We start from the raw sequence: 25168 nt of genomic DNA on the forward strand, positions 1-25168 counted from the left end.
CCCCATTTTAGATTTATCCTGTCTCTTCATATATATACTAAAGCCATATAAATATACTAAATCCTGCTTCCACCTGACACATCTAGTTAATAGTTAGCAATGTGTTCTCTACACCAGTATTGATTGCCTGGAAAATTCAGAAATAGTAAAGAAAACAATGTTTCCTTTGATCTTCTAAAAAGTAAAAGTAGGAAAAAATTCTGATATTTAAAAGGTATCATTCAAGTCATATGAAGTATTATTTGTGCCAGAAAGAAAGCAAAACTACCACTTTGTCACACTTCAGTGCTGTGTAATTTACAATAAAATGCCTGAAGCATAATAGGTCTATTTCAGAATTGTTATTAATAAAACCCAATTTATATGGCACTTACTATGGGCCAGACACTTCGTACAGCAAATGTGCACAATGTGGCAGTGTTCACAGCACACAGGGAGCAGACACAAGGTGAAAATATTTGCTGGGTGAATGAGGCAAAATGAGCAACTCCAGGCCTCAGTTTCCTCATGTGTAAAATGCAGACAATAGGATTGTTGTGATAATTGAATTGATCGGCACACAAGTCAGAGAGCAAAACCTGACACAGAGTGATCCCCAATCAATGGTTGGTGCTTCAATTCATTAGCAACTTTCTGTGGAAAGATGCTCAGTGAGTGGGGCCTCCCTGGTGGAGTAGGGGTTAAAGACTCGGTGCTATCAAGCTGTGGCCATCCACTGCAGCATGAATCCAATCCCTGCCAGGGAGCTAACCCACATCTCCTGTCTCACCCATTGCTCCCCTCAGCAGTGTGTTTCATAAGGTCCACCTGTTCTGCTCCTCACTTTGTCTCTGGTGAATCCTCTCTCACCCCTCGCACCTCTGGCCTACACACCAGTTCTTATATGCATAAATAAATAAAATAAATCTTAAAAAAAAAAAAGATGCTCAGTGAGGTCATTTGAGTATCTGAATGACATCAGCTTCTAAGTACAGGAGATGAAACTTGAACCTGATTCCCTCTGACGCCAATGTCTGTAATTTTAATCACAGTTTCTGTTTTCTGAATGCAGAAAATAAAACTTTGAATTTTTCTTCCACAGAAAATAATAGGAGATAAGATACATAAATTCATGTATTTTAATCAGAGCTTTCAGCTACAGGTTCTCTCTTCCTCTCTCATGCCTCCTCCCCCTTACCCCTTCCTCTCTCTCCTTTTCTTTTTTTCTCTCTTACTCTAACTTTCCCTCTTTCTCTGTCATTCTTCCCAAACAGTTTTGGATCTGATTCTCAAAAGCCACATCTGCTTTTAAAGATGAGACAGAATATTGGACCTCCAGCTCACCCCCTTGTTCTCGGGAATCTTGTTTTGGTGCCCAGAGTTCCTGCTTGTCATCTAGGCATAGGAACAAAGGGCCTAGTATGAGGAACACACTGGGAAACCATATCTGCTGATAATAGCAGGCAGATATTAGAATAGAGATAATGTGGGAACAATGGAGCCCCACAGACAATAGCTCCTGGTCACCCCACCCTAGCATACATCCCCCATGCCATCCCCCATGCAGGTACACTGCCTACATACTTGCTCCACTTTGGTACTTGATGCTAATAAATGTGAGACCACCTAGCTGACAAGAAGAGCCCTGGGCACCAAGACAATATCCCCAAGAACGAGGAAGGCCTGGGGATCCCACCTCTGAAGAGATAGCCTGGTAGTTAGGTCGACCTCCTTTGCCACCCCTGTTTTCATTTCACTGCTCCTCTCTGAAAAAGTAAGGTGCCAAACAAATAGTCTTCTGTTTCCCTTGATTTTTTTCAACATATCTCCTATGTTGCCTTTCTAAAGTGTCCTTCAGTTCATGAAAGGACTCCCAGGACAGGAATTGACACTCCTCTGGGAAAACTTTGAGAAAAAAGTGAAACAAAACAAAACTTTTTTCTCATCTAGGAATTTGTCACGTAGGTGCCATAGTACAACCTCAAGGAAAGAAACATGAATGGCCTGTCTGCAAATGCCCAGGGATTCTTTCCCTGGTGTGTAGGGCAGCATTCCAAATATTGAGCAAACTGGTACAGCAAGGGCATGGGCCATTCAGAATGGACACTGGCCGTAAATAACCAGTAAGTCTATGCTCTGCATTCTGGTCTAAGACAGCACTGTCTGTAGAGCTGAAATGACTCTTTGTTCCTGGCACAGATCTTTAAACAAAACAGGCTCTCAGCAAATATTTTCTGACCGAGATACATACCAAATGTTATAAAGGGAAAGAGAGATTATCTTTTTAGGCAGGATCCTGGAGCTGTTACATAATCTCATGAAAAGAGATAATATTTATGGACATTAATGTATGAATAGGAGTTGTCCAAGAGGAAAGGAAAGAAAAACTGTAACAGGGCAAAAGAAATATAAAAGCACAAAAGCATAGGCATGCTTGAGAATCTGAAAGTTGCTTTATGTCACTAGACATCATTATGATGCTACTTTCAGTTTTCTAACATTTAATTAGAGTTCCATTAAAGATATACAAATTGATAATTGTTAGACAGTTCTTTATTAAAGTTGGATTTAAAATAACTAACAAGTGAATATAGCTATCCTTTCAAACATCCCTGACTAAAAAAATATTCTTGCTGTGAAAAAGAAAAATGTGCACAATTATGAATAGGATGGTTAAGGGAGAGAAGCATTGGGTATGGGATTAAAATGTCCCAAAATAGATGAATGGCTCAGGAAGTTATAGTATTTATACATAATGGAATACTACTCAGTGATAAAAAATGATAAATGCATGCCATTTGTGGCAACATGGATGGAGCTGGAAGGGGTTATGTTCAGTGAAATAAGTCAGGAGAAAGAGAGATACCAGATGATCTCATTTATATGTGTAAAATGAAGAAAACAAGTAAAATATCAGACATAGAAAACTTTGAAAGTTGAACATAGATCTGAGGCATCCAGGAGGTGGGGGTAGAGGAAGAGATGTAAACAGGAGAAGGGAGAGCACTCTGGACTATATCTAAGGCTACCAGAAGGGGAATGTGGTGGCATGGGAGCAAAGGGGAGAGGGATCATTAGAGAATAACCGGGACTTTGCTGGTAGGTGCAGTGAAATAACATACATATGTGAAGGGGCAAACCTACACCCCTAAGATATATACTGTGGTATAAAGTAGTATTACCTCAACAAATATCACTTAAAAAATAAGTAAAATGTACAGCAAGAAGATTCTGCTCATTCATTCCTCCACTAGCAAGTCTCTGACTCTGGCATGAGGCTGGATTTTTTTTTTAACTTTGTTACAAATACCCTTTCTATATGTTTATGATCACATTTTTCTGTTAATAACGTTCATGTTCTTCCCACTCATTCTTGAATTCAGGCTAAGGACTTAGTTAATTTTTTCTTCCTGGAAGCTAAACAGTGCTTGAACACATTGTCCACTCAACAAATGTTTTCAAAATAAATAAAGAGATGGTTGGTTTTTAAGGGCATATTTTAAATAAAGTGGAAGGACTATACTATTCCTCAAATAACTATTGGGACCTTCTAAGTAGGAGAAAGTGAGTTTTGGGGGAAGCAGCGAAGTGCTTTACTCTCAGGGTTCTTATTTTTTTTTAAAGATTTATTTATGCATACAGGAGCTGGGGTATGGGCCAGAGGTGGGGGGGTGGTGGTGGTGAGAGGATTCACCAGAGACAGAATGGGGAACAGAACAGGCAGACTGACTGAAATACACTGCTGAGGGGAGCAGCAAGTGAGACAGGTGAGGTCTGCTGTGCCATGTGGGTAGCTCCCTGGCTGGGGATTGATCTCATGCTGCAGAGGCTACGGACAGCTTCATAGGTTGTGTCTTAACCCCTTGCACCACCAGGGAGGCCCTCCAAGTTCTTATTCTAATGGAAGACCCTTTACTCAGATCAAGGTGTGTCTGTCTGACATGCGCTCTGCTAGATGTGTGTATAAAATGGAACTGAATCAGTTCACGCCACTAGATTCCAAGACAAAAATTTGCAAAAGTGTGCTTTATTTGGGAAAGTCTATAGAAAATTGGACACTAAAGGTTTGGACGCGAAGGTTATGGATGCTTCATTCTATTCATTGATAAGCTTGGGTTCTGGGATTTGTTACTTTAAACATTTTTTTTTTTCTGAAGGCTAACATTTATTAGTGTATTTATTTTAAGTATGATTCCAAAACTGCCCCATTTGAGTGCAATTGATATAATATATATAACATATATTGTGTGGTATATCGATAGTCATACATGTGTAGACACACTCACATATACGTGAAAAGAAAATGTAATATTACCTATAAGATCGTATGTGTTTCTATAGGATCCAGGATTTGTTACTGTCAAAAGTGTACTTCAGTTTATAAAATTGCCCGTATTTTCTGCCAATCATAGTCTGTATAGTTTTCTTGCAAAGCATAAACTAATTGTAAAGAGAGAGAACACCATATGCAGACTCAGATATCATATTCAGACTATTCACTGAAAAGAGTAATATAAACTATAGATGTTGGTTGATTGTAAATATGCAGGAAATTGGTCCAATTTTGAAGATCTCTGTTTCTGGCTATTAGTTTCTTTTATGATTAGTTTTGAAGTTAAAATCTGAGATTATAATACAAACAAAGCCAAAAAAGCAAGAGAATGACAATCAGCTATCTTTATGACTTAGATTTTTCTTCTTTTGTTTGTTATGTCAGTCATTGCATTCCCTTCCAGCAGTTCAACAATCTTCTTAGTTACAATCTTCATATGAATTTAAAATATCCTTAAAAAGTTTGTAATTTTATGGTAAATTGTTTTTACTTGAGATATCTAGATTTCATTTATATCGACTAATTTTCTAAAACCCAGCACACATAAAAAATCAAATTTAAAATTAGATGGGATCTTTAATCTTTAGCCCAATTCTAAAATTTCACAATATGGAAATTGAGGACTAGAAAGTTTGATTTGATAGATTGCTTTGTTTATTTCCTAAGAAGGATTAAAATAGAGGTTCTTCGTTCCCATTTTGATGCTCTTCTTACTAAATTATGTTCTCTCACAAAAAAAAAAAAGGATTTTGCCCTTGAAAGCAATTTTGATAACCTCGATTTTTATTTCAGCTTTAACGGTAATCTGATGTGTGGCCTGAGAAGACCTTTTGCTCCCTATTTTCAATATAACCAATTCTCAACATAGGGTACCTCTCTTCTTTTCAACTACTTACAATATGGAAACTTTGTGTGAAAGTTGATCAGATTCTACATATGATTCCCTACTTCTCATTTCCCTTGAAAGTTGAAGGGAAAAAGAAAAAAAAAATCCCTGCTTAATTCTCTCCCTATACTTTCATATCCAAAGGCATCTGGTTTTTCCTGTCCTCTAAGTTTTACTCTGCATTCGGGGCTAAAATTTTAAAACAACTATTAAATTTAAAACAATTTAATATCTGTGGATATTAAATCCTGTCACAAATAATAGCATATATCCCTAATAGACAGGTAGAGAAATCAGGAGTGTTTTTCTTGCCCCAGACGCTATTATGAAAGAGTGAGAATATAGCATGTTTTTAATCTAATAGAGACATTTATGTATGGATGACTTGAAGTTCAAATGACTGTGTTATAACTTCAATAGAAATTCTGACAGTGTAGTTCTTGCTCTGCAATAATATATGCTGATTGGAGAAGAGTGCTTTACAATTACTTGGAGAGTATCTTCCAAGCTTTGACACCTAGCCAGCCATAGTCAGGGATCTGCAATGAAAATTCTTTGATTTAAACAGCTCTTGCTTTGGAAAGTCTGATGAGTGATAATGTTGATGGTCAGAAACAGCGTGTATGTTGAATAAGTCCAGGTTATCTACCTAAATCATCTGTGTGCACTGAAAATTAATTATCTTGAAGGATTCCAAGAGAAAAATGCATTTTCCTCTACAGGATGAAAATGGTCACCCTGTCTTGATTTTGGTTAAAGATTATCCATAATAATTTGTAGCCACTTCTAAACTTAGAAAGACATTACTTTTCTCTCTTTTCAAAAATTTTCCCCTTAAAAGTTCCACAACACTTCAAAGATTATGTTGTTTTTTGATGGAAAGATACAGATGCAAGAGCACAAAAGGGCAAAATATTTAATGTGACTATCTCCAGCTGGCAAGTTTCGCATTTTCTTTAATTTCTTTAAATGTTGGTATAGAATGAGGATGAAACCTCATTTGCATAGGAAGATTCAACAGCATGAGGTCATATCTCTCATAAGGGATAAATGCTTAGTATTTGAAGATCTTTTGCTCTCATTGTTGGAGAGAAGAGACTTGCTATCTTGTCATATCAGCAACAAAGGAAATAGCATTACAAAGGAGCAGAGACTTTATAAAATACACAGGTCAAGCAGATTTAAAATAAAATTATTTTGGTAACAGTGATTCATTACAATTTCAAAAGACTGGGAAAATATATTTTTTGTTTTTTTTCCCCAAAAATATTAGCTTCTCTTTTTAAAGATGTTATTCTATATAATTGGAAGGAAAGAAGTACAGATTATCTAATCAATTCTTATATCTGAATTCTTTGGCCGATCTAAATTATTTCATCTCCCAGTTGTGAGTCAGGATCATCAAAAAATTTACATTGCAGAAAATATGTATCATTTTATTATTCTATATAAACTCATATATAATTAAAATGTAAATAACTGTACCTTAAAGACCACCTACTAAAAATATACCACATAAATATTGCAAATCATATTAGAACAAAAATACAAACCAACAGAAACTAGGACTGTTGAATATAGAATAACTAATCTAAACTAATTAACATATTTTCATTTTTTATGGATTCTAGAGAATGCCTCAAGTCCTTTGTGTGTAAAAAGCATGGAGTAAATATGAATTAATAATAAGCATTCAAGCAAAACTTATAGCAATAACTCTCTGAATTTCATATTCTTTCCCTAAAAGGGAATTTTAGGCAATGGCATATAGAAAGTGCCTCAAATTGGGATAATATTAAAGAAGAATAAAAAACCTTAAGTAGTCCATTTATAAAATGTAGAAAAAGGAAATGACTTTCTAGTTTGTGAATTGCCCGAGTGAGAAGAAATCTATAGAACATTTTCATTTCTGTCTATTACGTGCTGGTGCTCCTGGCATTGACACCTTTCTTGGTCAAAACTCTGAAATTGCACATCTTCTGATGATAGTTCTGCCCACCCCAGGGAGGTAAGAAAAGAAGTACATCTGATATCTTCCTCTGCAAATTATCAAAAATGAAATATTTTAAATCCCCCCAACACACACAACTACTTCCCCAGAAGAGTTTAATATATTGTGTCACTTCCCTGATGGCAAACTAAAGCTGTGAATGAGTCATTCCCCAAAGGAAAATGAGCTCTGTAGCATGAGGGAGACCCCACCCCACTGTTGGGATCAGATAATACATAATTTTTATGTTAGTTGAAAATGGAATATTTCTTTATAAAGTCAAAATATTTGGGTTTATTAAAGATATGTCAAAGGAGCAAGATAAGCCAGATGTTTCTGAAGTGGAAAGATAATATGTTTGTGTCTAATATATAATAGAAGTTCATCTGTATAAAAATATGGCCTCTCTGATATTGTCAGGATCCATAAGACTCAGAGTGATCTTCTGAATCAAGTATAGTTTGCAGAATTGAGAAAGGCTTTAACGCATGTCAGAATTTCCCTAGACCTGAAAAAGTATTAGAAATGAGTAAAGGTGGCAGCTTGTTTGGCTTTGTTGTTTATCTCCATTCTGACATGCCATTCACGTTTGACAGGTAACATACATTCTAAAATGCACTGCATATACTATTTTACTACGAATTGTGAAAAATGCAGAAATATCCAACCACTCCATTTGCAATGAAATAGAAAACAAAAGGAGAAAAACAATATGAATAGCAGATTAAATTCTATAAATTCAATCTAGTGCCTTACACAGGATTGGGCAACACTGAGATACTCTATACTATTGTTAATTTTTAGGTAAAGTTAATTATTGCCATTTTTGTAAAGGTGCATTTATATTGCAGCAATGCAAATATATTGCTTGGCCTTAAATAATCACCAAGAATTGGGAAAATTTCTTCAAAATTTAAGGATCTCCAATAATACAGAAAACATATATACAAAACTTGAGAGAACATTGTCCAAAAAAAGCAATTTACCAAAGTTAGACAGGAATATGAAATCTCCAATGACTTTTAAGGCTCAAAACATATGCTTAGTCAACATATGGCATGATATTTTATACTTGGAAGACTTATCTTTGATTGACTAGATTTAGGCCAAAAGCCAGAGGACTCTGAGTCAGCCTTTATGAGATCTTGCTGTTTGTAGCTACTATTAGCCGGTTTGCGTTTCCTATGATATGTTTAGTAGTGGACAAGTGGTAGACCTCTTGCATTTTTTACCCTGACAATAGCTAATGATATAACCTCCCTCCCACATTTCCCATGATTGGTAAACACTTGAAACTTAAGTGTAAAAGCACCAGTTGATTAGAACACTGATGATAGATAGAACTTGGTCAACAGGCTTATTATGTTTATGGTAGAGGCCCAGCTGAAATGCTGTTGTCACTTCATCATAAATAATGAACAAATGAGACAGCCACCAAGATAAATATTAACATAAAACCATGATTCTTACTGCAATCCATCCACTACATAGAATAATTATAGAAAACCACACACACAACCACTTACAGATTTTTAATAATTTGAAAGTCAGCAATTTAAAAAAGGAATGGCTTAGACTGTCCAACCAGAACAAGTCTAGCTGATGTACTTGGCACACATCTTTGGCATAGTAATAACTTCCTTATTACAGTGCCAGAAATTTCCCCATCATTTTGTTATACTTCTAGATATTCTATCATTTAAAGAGACATATGTTCTGAAACATACTTGAAATTATAGATATATGAGTTTTAGGATCTGAAGTTTTTCATATATTAGAAGAAATTCAACTCAAACCATTTACTTCCTCCAAGACCAATTTGAGTCAGTGATAAACTGATAAGCATTTGTTCAACTGAATTCTGGTGTTCCTGATATGAAACTCAGAAGAGTTGCATTGAATAAATGTGATTGAAGAAAGGGGAACAAAGATCACAAAATTGGAAAACAGATGAGTTTAGGGGTATAACATGAATGAGGGAGATTAGTTAGGTAAGAAGAAATGCTTTAAAGTTAAGATAAAATTTGAAACAAGACCCTATGGGCATATTCATTTTCACCAATGCAGCAGCAGACAGCTTATCCATATCTGCTTCACATAGGTGAGATGTTTGTTTCTGTTTGCGTCCGAAAGATGTCAGTAAAAATAGTTAAATATCACCAAGTTAGCAGACCAACAGATGAGTTCTATGCAAGTGCCATTTGTATCAATTGATAGTACTCATATGCAGTGAGTAATTACCAAGTCTTCTACTTTTTTGAATTAAAAAATAAATATTTAACTGAACAAAAAAAAATCTGTGTTTTTGATATATTTAGATATGTTTCAATAATAAAACTATAACTAATTTTCAGGGTTCATAATATAAATAAGTCACTTCAAATCATTTTTAAATAAAAGGGTGCTAATGAAAATGTACTAATATGTAAGTGTTATTAAAATATAACATTAATTTTCCCATAAAATAAATGGTATATTCATATTACGGATCTTTGAAAGAAGAAATAGTCCACTTAGAAGATCTGTCAACTCATATATTTTTATTTCAATGTCAAATAAAATCTACACATAATTTTTCCTAATTTATATATTTTAGTCACTTCAACTTTTTAGTGGAATCAATTCTAATTTTTAAAGTTGTGCATTTAAAAAGGGAAGTTAACACATTTTATTCTAAATTGTTTAAAAAAATAAATTTTATTTCCCCTTAATGGAGTAGAGATATTTTTGCTCTCATTTATGGCCTACTGTTAGTTCTCATTTTATATTGCCTAAGTTCATATACCTATAACTGTGGTCAACATACGAAATGGAAGAAGTATCTTTAGTTGCTAAAGTTAATTACCACTAACAATATCCAGAATATCCTGGGGCATAAAGAAGATGCAAAGGAACATAAATGATATTTTGATCAGTTGCTATTTGAGACTTAACAGTTCTCACCTAATTTTCAGTCTCATGTTTACATTTTGTTTATATTTTCAAATTTGTAGCCCAGCATTTTCTACACCTGATTGATTCCTTTTTTACTCTTGAAAATAACAACCACATGTGTAATGATTGTTCCTCTAACATTTAACCTGAAACATCCCATAATTTTTTTCCTAGATTTTTGCCTTGACCATTGTAGAAGAGTTCTTTAGATAATCCTCCCGAAAGCATCTATGTCAAAGGAGTTTTACCTCAGTTAGCACTGGGAAGTTATGCTACAGGGTTTGGCTTTTTCACGAAACTGCAGGACCCTGTTTCATGACCTAGCAGCAGAAAATTCACATTTTCCAATTTATTTCGAAAAGCATTTCTCTAAGTCCACTGACATTGAGTTTATTTTTAACTGCAAAATACTCTCTTTATTCATTCTCTACAATTTCTCTACTTGGATGCAGCACCTCCAAATTGCATTGGGGATTGACATTTTTATTAAATCACTAAAAGAGGTTTCCCTGCCTTCCTCCCTCCCTTTTTTATTTCCTCCTCCCTTTTTTTCCTCCTCCTTCTCACATCAAACCATATGTATAATACCTGCATAAACCATTGGGAGTTAAACCATTGTATGTTACCAAGTTATCTTTTTACAGGTGAGAATGTAGTGCTTTGCTCAGGCAGAAAAATTACTCATTGATTAAATCTTTGTCTCATTTTGTTTAGGATTTGTGCTAAACAAAATGGAAATTCTCATTTATTCAAAACAAAATAATTAAATACTTGCTAAAGTTGGTGAAAGTACACATTTTTAGCACGATAAATTATTTCAGATAAAAGCAACTTTCATTTGCAATTTAAGTGTCTATGAGTTTCATTATCAACAAAGTAAATCCTCAGTTGCCAGGGATATATATAGACCCTAAAGTAACACACAAACATTTGAAAATTGATCTAATGTCATCAGACTGGAAGAGTAAGCAATATAAACATTTTACTATATATATATATATATATATATATATAAAATATACACACATCTACAGGAAACTTGCTTTAATATAAACTTCATAGCAATAATAATAGTTTGCTTTTTGTCCTCCAGAATGCTCAACAATTAGCAGCTACAATGTTTAATTCTACTTTTTCCTAAAAGGATATAAGTCATCCAATAAGAGAAAATAATTTATATCTCTGACATTTGGACGTTATGAGAGTCCTGAAAATAGTTCATCACTTTAATTACTAATGGTGCTACATATATCACATATTTCCTTAGAGCAAACCACTTTGAAATTTCACAGTTATTTATAATAAAACCTTGACATAAGTAAAGGAACTTCGTGTAACTAAAGTGCTTCTCTTAGTGCCCCTCAATTTATGAGCAAAATTCAAAACTAGACATTCACATAACTGAAACTGATAGGTAAACTACAATTGGAGGTGAAAGCTAAACTTACATTAAAAAAGCATCACTGCAATGCCTGCATCATGACATCCATGGAAAAGATTAGTGATTTTGCACCAAATTGCAGATCATTCAACACCTTCTTAAACTTCCTGGACCATCTAATTTTACTAATCTAGTACTGTGAGCCTCACAAGAAAAAGTAGCAAATGTTTAAATAATTGAGAGCTTCTTGAAGTATTGTTTGCTTTTATTAATTGGTTACATTAATACAAAATGGCTCTGTGTGGAAATATATTATTATCTCCATTGTAAAATACTTTTATGGTTTATCTCTTAATGATGCTTTTCCTTCTCTTAAAAACTTAAGCTGGTAATGAGTTTGGGCATCTGTCCAAAGAATGAAAAACCATCCATCCAAATAGCTACATGCTCTACAATGTTTAATGCAATAATCTTTACAATACCTAGGACATAGAAAGTGTAAGTGCCTAGTGATAAGAGGACTGGGTGAAGAAGATGTGATATATGCATTCATACTACAGAATACTATACATCCACCAGGAAAGGGAAATATTACCATTTATAGCAAAAAAATGAGATCGAGGGAATTTCTTGGAGTGAAGCAAGTCGAAACAACAAAGACAAATATCGACATTTACATAGCAGACAATTTGACAAAGTAAAATACTTGGAAAAATGGATAGACAATGATAAAGTGAGATTTCTAAGGTTAAGAGCAAGAGGGAGGGAAAATGGTCAAGGGGCTTTAAAGGATGGTGTGAGGAAAAATTATTTCCATGACTAAGTGGTAGGTACTCATGGTATGTAGGTATTTTCCAAATCTTGTTTATTCTTTCAGCAGTATGCAAGATTGGTTATTATCAATAATTGTACTACTTAAATACTTTTAGAGAGTATTTCCTATAGAAAATCTTTACCAATTGAAGATAGTTTCGGGCTTGGAAAGAACAAAATCATTTGAAGTCTAGTTGGCAAGACAGGTAAATAGAGTGAAAGCATAGATAACTACTAAAAGTAATGTATGATTATAGGAGAGATCTATGTTATTTGCCCATTGTATTTTGAAAAGAGCAGTTAACATATTTGGAGTAACGACCATTTCTTTATCATTTAATAATTCTCCCCATAGATGATATCTAGTATATTTATTAGAAAACGAAATTTCACTACTATTTTGTTATGTCTTAAGACATATATTCCCCTTTTTTCTAAGTTACATTTCAGAGAGCAAAGTTTAGTGAGTTTGTACTTTTTCTTGAGTAATAACTCTGATAAAGTAACATTCTGTGTTCAAATTTAAAAGTAAAAAGCATGAGGAAATTAATAATTATAAATACACTGATAGTACCATCATTATTAAGTGTTTTGTTACTATGGGTAATTATAAAATTTGAAAAGTTAAACATCCTTTATTTACTGTTTTGTTTTTTTTATACATAGACATCTCACAATATACAGTCTCTATATAATGTACAAAACATAAATTGGTAATGAGATAATTTGATTTTTGTCTTTATTCAGTTTCTATTGTAATGATAGCAGTGGTTTATTGTAGAAATTATTGGTGCACTTTATCTTGATTAGATATTAAAAGTTGCTCTTAAAGAAATAGGCAAAATGCTATATTTGTTTAAAGGATCTAAAAAAAGTGATGTTTTATAATCATTTATTTCAGTTGTAAATTATTTTACTTTGAGATTGAAGAAATCAATTTTGTAAAATAATATCAGTCTTTAAATGACTTGGACAGAAAACATGAGGACTTCTTCCCTCCTAACATGCCTAAATTGTTCCAAAAATAAGGAGGTTGAAAGAATTATGTTACATGTTATATGTTTCACATTTAAATTATTCTTAAATCTCTAAAAGTAATGAGTAGTTTAAAAACACATGAATGTATTTCTTTTGTGATGTATAATATCCTAATATCACTATTAAGGCAAACTGGATGTTCAAAAATAGAATCAAATTTCTCTGATATGTTTGATACGATACCATGCTGCATAGCATTAATATTTCCATGTTTTATATTTTGGAACTTTAAAAGGAACCCATCTTTTCAATTAACCATATGAGACTTCAAAGAACCCTTAGCAGACCTGGTAGGCTAATACTAGTTTCTTTCCTCTTTCAGAACATTCTTATTTCCCCATGTTCTGATTCCACATGCTTGTTTTGTCATGCAACAAACTGATTAAAAGTCAAGGGAATTTTAAAAACTGAAACCTCCTACCTCCCTGATTCTTGTTATGTACATATAGTTTTTTTCCCCCTGGTTTTATTCTGTCCCTTCTTCTTTCCTAGCTCATAAGAAACTCTCTACCTATCACAGTTCAGAATGTATTTTCAGCCTCTGAGGAATAACCACAATTTTCTTAAGTCCAACTGTTATAAGACATAATTAAATGATTTGATTCTGACTTCTTTTCTCACACTTCCTGAAGCCAACAACATTTAAATATTCTCCTCTAACTTAATATAATCCAGCAGTTTGCAGTTAAGCAAATTAATGTATTAAATAAAAGTTACTTTGCCAATGATGTCCATGATAAAATTAGAACTTAGCCCCCTGGAGGAAAATGTCTTATAGATATATATTAAATGGCACTTACTGTGCAAAACCTGTTTAATCCACATTTTTAAAGACATATAACAATATAACATACAATGCCTTTTTGAGAACAGTTGAAGAATAAGACAAAAGACATTGCCAGTATGGAGCTTTCTTGGACTTAAAAAAAATTCTTTATATAAATTATCCAAAAAATACTTTTGCTAACACCATCAGTTCTTCCAAAATCATTTTTGTTTCTCATATTATAAATATAGAAGTCATTAAAACTTTAGCATGGTGGTCAAGTTTTCCATTATCTACACAAAAGTGGCACAATTTCAGAATAAGATTTATATTTCCTTGTTGTTTTAAAGAATATGTTCCTTCATTTTTCTTCATAACTTGGACACATTGGCTTATCTTGCTGCTATATTCACAAAGAATTAAAATCTTGAGCAATATGCACTGCAATGTCTCCCCCAACCCCACCCCGTCCATTAACTAATATCCCATTATCACTAGATAATGTGCCTGTGGTTACAATTCTCTTTGTAATCAGATCTTCTATTTATTTAGTTGATGTCTGTTGTCCTGATTAGAGTGGACAGGCAGATCAAATAATGAAAAAAATGGTTTTCAAGAATGGTTGAATTTAGTTATCCTTATGATTGGAAATCTTTGGTAACATATTCTGTTCTAGTCCCTGTATACTCTGGGGATGATACATAGAGTGGTGCCCACAGTCCCAAGATGGTGGTGATCCATCATGGAGCTCCTGGTTTTCAGTTAGCATGCATTTCAATTATTTTCACTTCCAGTAAGAGTCGTTACTCAATTACAAAGAATGCTTGCAATATCAAGCTTTACAAAAGTATAAAAATTCTCACCCCTCCAGGAGCACAGCAGGCTATCTGCCTACTGTTTTTCTGTTTCTCATAAATAAAATTGTTTATTCTCTCTTCTATTTCATCCAGCTGACTCAAGATAAGTAGTGCATCTAAGAATACAAAAGAAAGTGTGAATTCACCAAGAGTTATACTGTGAGGCAAGCTTCTAAAGTAAACTTGGTTACCCTTGGGATTCAGGATATTTGTACTATAATTCTCTCACTAACTCTTTGACCTTGAAAATGTTACTTATTTTTCTTAACTGGATTTCAAAATGAATTATTTTGATAATCTTTTCCTGATAAAATAATTTATGATTCTATATAATGTATGTACAACTGAGAAGTAGTCACTGTCTCTTCAGAAGGGTATCTTGGTAAGATAAAAGCACCTCACTAAAATGCTAATGATTAGCCAACTTGTGTTACAAATTGGCAATCAACAATTTCAAAGAAGTCTTTGAGAATTAAGTCACCAAGTCAATGCAGAATTACTGCCTTTATTATGTCTGATGATTATCATGCAATCACAGACCATTAATGTTAGAATTCATTTTGTCTAACTTGACTCACTAACTTCTGATGGAATTCCTTTAATAATAGTTTCAAGAAATAATCTTCCAACCTAACTTTTTACATCTTCAGTGATCCAGATTCCAGAACACAAATTATACCATGTCGCATATTTTATTGAATATTTCTTAAGGTAATAAATTTTATCCTTATATGGAAGCAATTATCTTTCATTTAATCCTACTGAATTTTTTTCTGCCCTCAGAAATCACTAAGAATGGGTTATAATCCTGTATCTCTCTTCTGAATTAAATATCCCAAATGACTCTTTTGTCTACAATTTGTTTTCTGTGCTTCCAACCTGTCCACTGAACATTTTCTTGGATTCACATATTTTCTGGATCATAACGTTTTTACATCAAAAAGGGAAAGAGCAGTTTAAGTTGATGATAACAATAAACAAGTAGTTTTTTTTTTTAAATTTGAAGACTTACTAGATGTTATAACATAAACCGTAATGATCAAATGCCACTGAGTTAAAATAAATTCTCAGAATCCTCAAGATAACATTGTTCCTGAAATAAAAATATATCAGGACAAACATGTTGTGACTAAACATTATGCCCCTCACCTATCTTGATCTCCATGTTTTACAGATGAGGAAACCAGTCCCATAGGCTTTGAATACAGTTTATTGGCATACCACATTTCTAAAATTCCTACTCAGATTCTGTAGGAATTTGGAATCTACTTTAAAGATCAACTAGTCAAATCTCCCATTTTAGTGAAGTAAGCAAGTTCTTCATAGGTTAAGTGATTAATTCATATCTTTCCCTTCTTTCTAAAACACTAAAATACAGAGTGAAAAACATTAAATTAGACAAGAAACACAAAGCATCCATTTTCAATAGTAGTTCTAGACAAAGCTTATAGAGATTTTCTGTTGTTTTAAAAATACCTAAATGGTGTTGCTTTGGAAATTGAATCTAAAATAAACAGAACAAAGAGCATATATTAACACAATTTGCAAAGCAACTTTCAGTATTATAGAGAAAGAATTTATGTAGGCACTGGAGCTTTTGAGAATATAAAGTCAAGCACTATAATTACCATATGGAAGACATTCATTAAGATTATATAGTTTTATAATATATGAAGTGCATTTGAAAATGGAAATCTTGGGTAGGGTCAGGAAAAAGGCATGTGGCATAAAATGTATTCACTGCCAGCAAATTAATTAAATTTTCTAGTTCTGGAAAAGACCATATATTCTGTATAGGCACTCACTGAAATCAGATGTACAGGGTCTCTGAGAGAGTGCCATAAAGCACCCATAAAAAGAACTCACCAAGAGACATTGACAGGACTTTGGCATTACAAAGGAGTTCACATAAATGAGGGATTTACCCTGTGGTAGCTTTTAATATGGAAAGTCCACATCTAACAAGGCATGCTTTACATATATTTCAATCTTTCTTTGCTTTAATTTAAACTTAATTTAACCCGTTGTTTGTTATATATGGACATATATTATTAATCATTAAAGTTCATAGTTCATATTAATAAAATAAATTTTGTTTGATCTTTCAGTTCCACTGATAATATCCACTGAAAGACATTGTGCCCCATCTGTTACAATGGTTAATGGATTTCCTAGGAAAAACTCTATTGCAAGTATCACCACAATCCAAAATATGTATTCAATTAAAAAATAAGTAAAAATTGAAAACAACTTTATGTTTATCAAATACTAGTTTAATTTTACTTTTTTAATACATGTTTACACATACATGGACTTATTTTGTTTTTCTCTATTATACTACACTTTAGATATTTTATATATATAATATTAAAACCATTTGCAGTTTTGAACTTCACCTTTTCTTCCCCCCTGAAGTTATTTAAGAGGCTTTTCTGGATTTTTTAAACTGACCAAATAAAAGAATGTAGGTTGGGAGACTGCATCCCCAATTCCTTATTTTAGTGTTTATTTTTTTAAAGGACTTTTGCACTCCAAGAGACTAACTGGATTGCTAAAAGAACTTGCAACCAAATAACAGAGAACGCTTAGTAAGACTGGAGTTGTAACCCATAAGATGATAGAGCTGTTGTATCAAGACATTTTGATGTAGCGTCTGTCTAAATAAATATAGGTCTCATAGCACATTCATTTGGAAAAGGAATATAATTAATATTGTTTTCCAAAAGAAAAAAAAACAGGTCAAATGGATGCAAGTTACAGGAAGGCAGATTTTAGCTCAACGTAAGAAAATAGCCAAGAAGATAAAGGTGTCCCAAAATAGAGTGAGCTACCTCTGTATTTCATATGACTGAAAGTATTCAAGCAGGACAGAGCAATTCTTACAGTGGCTCTGAAGGATACATGTATCCGAGACAGGATTGGTGACTAAAATCTCTCCACAGAACTCTTAAAATTCCATTTCTCATAAAGGAATATATATGTAACATTGCCCTTATTTTCACGCAGTAACATATTTGAATAATTTTATAATTAATCTTGGTAGAGAGTGTGGTGGGAGGGGTATTTGGACTTGTTTCCTAATTTTCCACAAAGCCCCTTCTTAATTTTATTCTTTAAGCACAACCTTTTTAATTCAAAGTACATAGCACCAAGTTAATGCTTAAGCCCTTATCTTGCTCTCCAAGGCACTGTTCCAATAGCAAAAGTCCTAGAAAAATAGTGTACACAAATCAGCTTATCTCTACTTTTCTTTTTCTTTCCAGTGCTGTTTTACCTCAAAGGCTTTTCTAAGAATAAAAGAAACACAAACTTGTAAATAAAGTTATTTTTTTCTACCTACATTGATTTTTCCTCAAGTTTCAGTTTATATTCTTTTAAAGTCCTCTCAGTTTCTGTGTTTCAGTGGTATGTTTACTTCAATATTTTATTGCTTTACAATTCATTCACTTTTTCAAAATATTTTTTTTTATTTTTCAGAAAGATTATCTTCTCTTTAGTTTGTCTTCCTTCCCTCATCTCCCATTTTTTGATTTTCCCTTATGGAAAACTGATAATACTTTCCTCCCTTATGGTAAACGGTTTCCTTTTCTCTAATGTAAAAAAGTATTTTTCTGATTAACTTTCCTCTATGTTTTTTGAATACGTAAGTTGATATTTTTCTTTCTGTAGGTATTGTCCATATATCTATATTGCTTTTTCCTCATCATGAGATTTCATAAATTTTATAAAATGTAAATTATCTTTTTTTCTGCATATGCATATTTAAAATATTTGGTTTTAAAAGATAGACCCTAAGTTTGAGGGGAAATAGTGAATTATTTCATATTCAAAATACATATTGAGACATCTGTGAAGAAAATAATGATCAAGAACTCCACATGAAGGGAAATAAAAATTGAGTAGATGGAAGGATTGATGTAGGGAAGAGTCCTGATAAGGGTGACAAAGACAAACAACAGTTCTGTAAACATTTGTTAATTTTTCACCATTTAGAGCATAACAAATACTGTGGATATAAATGAGTTCTTCTAGGATAAAATAGAATGAGTGTCCCTGGGACCTGAGGATTGAGAATGGATTAGAGCCCCAGATTTTCTATGAAGGAATCAGGAGAAGCTATAGAGGCACAGCTTGTAGCAGTCAATTTTGAGTGAGCTTGAAGACTTTAGATTTCTTCAACTATCATTTTTTATATATAAAATTTTAAGTATTAAATAATGTCTAATGCCATGTTTCTTTGTGTGAATGAATTAAGAAAACGAGTAACAACATGTTACTGATGTTTTGATTTTCCCAAATCGACCTGGGAAAAGGGTTGTCTTCATGGACATCCCAACTATCAGTGGCTTGAAGACATGAGAGTTTATATCCATCGGTAAAGACATGGAAACCCAGAACATCTTGGGTAAAATGTGTGTAGAAATAAGAACATGAAGGAAAAACAATATCAGAGCTTTGTATGATAAAGTTGTCAATCCTAAAGGAAAACTAATGGTTCACCCTATAATTGTTAATGGTTGCATCTGCAAAAATGCATGTAAGTCAAAAGAGTTTTGATTTATTTATGTACCAAACAAGTCTTGATTATGTTGCTATTTTAAAGAATACCACAGCAATGCTGCCACACACATGCACAATTTTAGAATTGCTCACTGCTTATTTAAGACATCTGTCAATAATTTTCCTAACCCAAAGGCAATATAATAGTCACATGTCTCCAAGATCCTGATGGAGTTACTGTGAGGTATGGCAGAGCCTGATACATCCTCAAAACAAGCCCTTGCAGGAGCTTGGAGGACCAGTTTCACTAGGGAGAAAGGAAACCAAAAAATGGGTGTTGCCCTGTGTTGACTGAGTGTTTATGTTGAATGCTATGACTCTGCTAGAGTGTGTGCCCTGAGGGACTAACTGCTTTCAAACTGTAGCACCCAGAACTTCTTAGGACTGCCAGTGGAAACAATCCCCTTCATCTCCCTCAAATACCACCAACCAAGTTGCAAAAATAATTTTGCAGAAAGTGATTAGCATACATTCAGCTCTTACATCTGATCTTTGTAGGGTATTTAGATTTATTTGAACTGGCTTGTACCTAATTTTCTATAAATGGAGGAGTGAACATTATAATTAATGTGCATACAATTTTGTGCAATGCCTTTGAAAATGCAAGTGATGCAATAATTGAATATTGAGGTAAAATTCACAAAGTATTCCTAATTTAAACTTTTCAAAGGTACGTTATATAACCATTGTTAGTAGGACATTGAACATGGCATGTATAAACACACAAGTTCCATTCATTTCCTATGTAATCAATTGAGGAAACTGCATAGCCCCTTTCTATCATTAATTCTTCTGTATTCTTTGCATTAAAACAAATCTACAATTCTAGAGGGTATTCTGAAATGCATAGCATGCTGAAATACGTAATGATATACTCTGGTTGCACAATTCTTCCATAACAGTGGTCTGTGTGGAGTGGAAGAAAGTGTTTTCTAAATGTGAAAATGCTAGGCTATTAATGGAGAGCTCAGAAGAGGGTCAGCTACACTGCTTCATGAGAACCGCCATACCTGTTGATTAATGGAGAGGCCTTAACAACACTCTTCTTCCATGCGTCTTGCCATGAGGAAAGGGGAGGAAAGGAAAGGTAGTGATGGCAGCAACACCTGGGGAAGGGAGATGGGGAAATATGTAAAGGGAAAATCAGCAGCCCCTACACAATGGTGTCCATCCATTGACCTTGCCAATAAAACAATTTCCAAACACCTGGAGCTATTCTTTTATCTTTTTAAATTTTTTTTCAAAATAATTTAAATAAAAATAGGTATTTTGAAAGGTGTTAATATAAATATTCTCAAGTCCATGATGCAGTGGGCTGCTACAGAATAAGCTACTGTCTTATTCTCACTTTTTGACTAGAGGAGGGTAGCTTAAGGCAGGACTTTGAGATCTGGGAGCGATTTTTTGTAACAATTTAAGAACTATAGGAAAAACAATTCCAAATATGTATGTATTTTTCACCAAATCCACAGCAGGATTATTGTCATTTCCTTATTCTGCCTCTACCTAATTGCTATCACTGACTAATTTTTCTTTGTAGATGTTCTAAGGGTATGCAGTTTCAATATTAAAACAACTACAACTTAACTCAATTAAAAAAAATTAAATTTAGTAGAACCCCATCGACTGCAAAAGGTTGAACTAATAATAAGAGTTCTCAAAAGGTTCGTGTTTTAATTATAGTTTTGTCGACATATTTTTACCTGGATTACATCTAATTTTTATAGTAAATGCATAGAATTATATGGAAAGAAAATAAAAATGTTAAGCAGTTGATGATAACAGTAAAGTATTTGGATTTTAAAAGTGATTATTTGCTTTCAAAATATCAACATATGAGATAACATCACACCTGAAAACCAAATATTCCAAAAGATTTTGCTTTTAATATTTGTTTTTAAAGAAATCCTCAAATTTGTGTGTTTTTATCTAAATACAAACTACATATAAAAATGTTACTTTTAAACTCTATTTAGAGAAATTTTTATACATAGTGGAGATAAATTTATAGTGAAATATTTGCATGATTTTTGAAGAAAAAGAGATGTTCCATTTTGGTGGGGATATTGATAATGGAAGAATTTTTACATGTGGGTGTAGGAGTATATGGGAAATCTCTACACTTTCCTCTCAATTTTATTGTGAACTAAAACTGCTCTTAAAAAACAAAGGTCTTAATAAAATCATAGAAAATAACAAGCATTATGAGAAATGAAAAATTAAATGTCCTTTGTGAAGAAAAAATTTTGACCAATCAATATGTTTCCTAGAGTATTAGTTACAGAAGAGCAGGGACATTCTTGAATTTTTCTCTGAAGGCAAGGATTTTTGTGAATACATGTGTGCATTTTAGTTCTGAATGTGATTCTAACCTTTAATCCCCATGTTTAGGAAAGCAGCTATCACAAAGATCTTTGGGGTTTGAAGCATGATAATCCTCTTGGTCTTGCTTTAATCCTGTTTAGACAAGGTGTCTCAAAACTCCAATTTTTCAAATCCTCTCGTCCTTGACACACTGCTTATTATTAGCCATCATCTCTGTTTAAAACAACATGACCCACCTAATGTTTAGGCAATAGTATTAGTCAGCCCTGAAATGAGAAATTTGGAAACTATTTGGTTATCATAAACAATTAGCATCAAAGAATTCTGAAAGCATATGAACTATCTAATCCAGTTGAACTAAAAGAAACTCAAAATAGCAAACTCAATTTTTAGTTGACATGATAATTTTTTTTGTAGCTTTGCTTTTTCCCCTAAGTTTTGGTTTTGTAATTAATTTTTAAAATATTAATTGTTACACATATTTTGAATTTTAAATTGCTCTTCAAAATCAAAACCTACATATCTTAGTAATATAATGTTAAAAAACTAATTATTCCTACATTTAAATATTCTTAAGTGATTATTTTGGGATCAGCATCTTGTCTTTGGAGGGATGGAATGTGGGAATCTTGCAAGCCAAGAGGAAAAAAAAAGACTCCACATGCTCTTAATTTGTGGCCAGATATTTGAATCTAGAATAAAATACAGCTTTTTTGTATGTGGGTCCCAAATAGCCTAAGGATTTTATCTACAGTAAATTCTTCCTTTTGCCTTAGAAAGAGTAAATCATTATGAAATCATATATTTAGAAATTAGCACTTCACTTCAAGATATACAACAATAACAAAAGATATACTTAAGAGCAACTTTGGAAAGCAAATATGCATACAGAAAACACCAAGGAACACTAACAGTACAGCTTATCAAGAAGTAACAAGTAATATAAAATGATTTTATAAATAGCTGAGTCTATAAATAACTGAAACAACATAGAATGGTAAATGAAAAGATTAATCTGGAATTTTAAACTTTGAGTGCATAGAGTAGAGAATAGAATTTTCTAAATTAAGGCCAAAACAGAATACTATATTTTTTCATATTTGAAGGTTATGGGCCAGGATATTTAAGTATCTGGTAATAAAGTGATATTTAGTAAGAAATTGATTATGAACAATGATATGAGCGAGGTTTTCATCTGATAAAAATAAAAAGGGGGAAAATTGACCACAGGCTGCATGAAAGGAAGAAGTAGATGGAGAGATGGTTGGTTTGTGATTATTACTGAGTGACACCAACAATAAAGAGTTGGTAATAAAATTGCTTTTGCAAAAGGATAGGAATTCTCTTCACATCGATGAAATGAGTATCATAGAGAATAGTCTGGTTGGTCCACTGTAAAGGTGACCTTTTCTAGTTTCTGGTTATGGAAAAATATATGATCACAGTAGAAAAAAATGATATTAAGATATTGATACAAAAGTCGATGTAACTTACTGAAATGTGCAGAGGGAATACAATGTCAAACTGCAATGTCAAACAAGAAAGAAAGCACAGCTGATTTCAGATCCTCAAGCAATACATTTTTTAGTTAAGGTACAAAAATAACAGACAGATGTTGTAGGGGTTAGGAGTTAGAAACAAAAGGATAAAGGGAATAACTTTAACAAGAGTGGGCTTCTTCAAGACTGGGTAGAATGTGGGTAAACGGGTGGCAGGAACAGTTTGCTGAAGGGCAAGTTAACACAGCCTAACACAATGTGGTGGGAAAGAGGTTATTGAGAGTTGGAGTCTGGGGTTTAACTGGACTAGATTGTGCAGTGGAGGACAGTAGAATACCTCTTGATATACAGAAAAGACAGATGAACCAAATATTGCAGGGAAATTAATTAGGAAGTTGCACTGATGTCCTCTGTTTAATGTCCTTCAAACTTTTATCAAAACCTGACGAGCTTGGTACAAAGATATAGAGGAAAACACTATCGCCACACTGTATAAACATTGTGGAGAATAGCATTGTTTTTATATCCTGTTTGTGAGCAACATCTAACAATTAGAAAACAGGTATTTTAGCTCTGGGTCTAACTAAAACTTTCCTGCTCTCATTCATACCTGGCACTCATATGAACATGAGAAGCCCAATATACTCCACTAGGGAGAACATGCTCCAGGCTATGACACATTTCTGGCTTGCCTTCATCCGCCTTCTTGCTCATAGTGTTTGGGTAATTCTTAAAAAGGACATTTCTAATAGTTATAATTCTAGAATGTATAATATATATAGGCAGAGTGGTAAGTGGAAAGGTTGACTTGGTTTTCTGTGCCAACTGTCGCATGATGAGATTAAATGGTTCCAGTGGCAATAGGGAGAGGCAGGATCTAAAAAGGTCAGCAGAGGAACACTGCATGTTTGTAGAATTTAGAAAAGTGATCTACTGCAGATCTGACGTTGCTCTATGTGCTTTTCGTAAATGAGGAACAGAGCATATTTCATATTTTTAAAATATAAAATATATAATTTTATTACCCCCGATAAAATTATATGTCAGGACATAACTACTGAGACCACAAGGAAAAAAACACATACAAGGAAAATCAATCATCAAGTAGGCACCACCTGAAGATTTTGGTGTTGGTAAAAATCATAACCAGTTTGCTGGTGGTGGGTGTGGTGTGGTAGCATATACTGAGAAGCAGGATCTTCTATTTCTGAATCATATACAGTGTTGTAAAGCAATGCTAATTTCATGAGAAAAGTGATTAAAAGTTTAAAAAATGAAAGAATAGTTATTAATCCTTTACTCAGTACTCTTTTAGTAAGTTTTAATGGTTTGTCTTTAGTATCATCCATTATAGTTTGTATTCCTAAGATTTTAAGGCATAGATTCATAGCTTAATGGTAATAAAAATCAGTTAAGCAGAAGGGCTTAATATTACCAGTTACCATTTTTAGTGAAACAATTATACAATGAAGAAATTAGGAAATAGCACAGAACAGATTTAAGTGTAAACAATTATTTTACAAATTAGCTACTAATACCAAATTTTGTTTTAATTGGGTTCGCTACATATAACTTTAATGCTAGTGTATGATGTTTAAAATTTAACTCTAGAGTAAAAATATGAAATACCCTTTGGTTTTTTCTCTTTAATTGCAGATGTTAATTTTGTTTATTATACATAATCATGAAATGATAATTGAAATGTTGCCATATGCAAATCTGAATTTGTGATATTCTTTTCTGACAATTTTATTAAAATTTCAAGATGTAGTTGGACCAAAAATCATTTTATAAAGCTTTTAGCAAA

General features: G+C 33.1%; 1 protein-coding gene across 3 annotated transcripts in view; it reads right to left on the reverse strand.

The window, feature by feature from the left end:
* Positions 1–25168, reverse strand: part of PCDH7 (protocadherin 7) — a gene marked incomplete at both ends in the record, with an annotated part of 387781 nt that overhangs the window by 154599 nt on the left and 208014 nt on the right. Inside the window, one exon of one of the 3 annotated variants that reach the window (XM_084233331.1) lies at positions 20421–20643. The exons of the other annotated variants lie outside the window; for them this stretch is intronic. Within the exon in view, the coding sequence (XP_084089457.1) occupies positions 20555–20643 (89 nt within the window). Of the gene's footprint in view, positions 1–20420; positions 20644–25168 lie in introns of those variants that run through there. 3 annotated transcript variants of the gene reach the window in all.

This window comes from Talpa europaea (assembly GCF_964194135.1).
Source record: "Talpa europaea genome assembly, chromosome: 5".
In the NCBI taxonomy this organism is placed as follows: domain Eukaryota; kingdom Metazoa; phylum Chordata; class Mammalia; order Eulipotyphla; family Talpidae; genus Talpa; species Talpa europaea.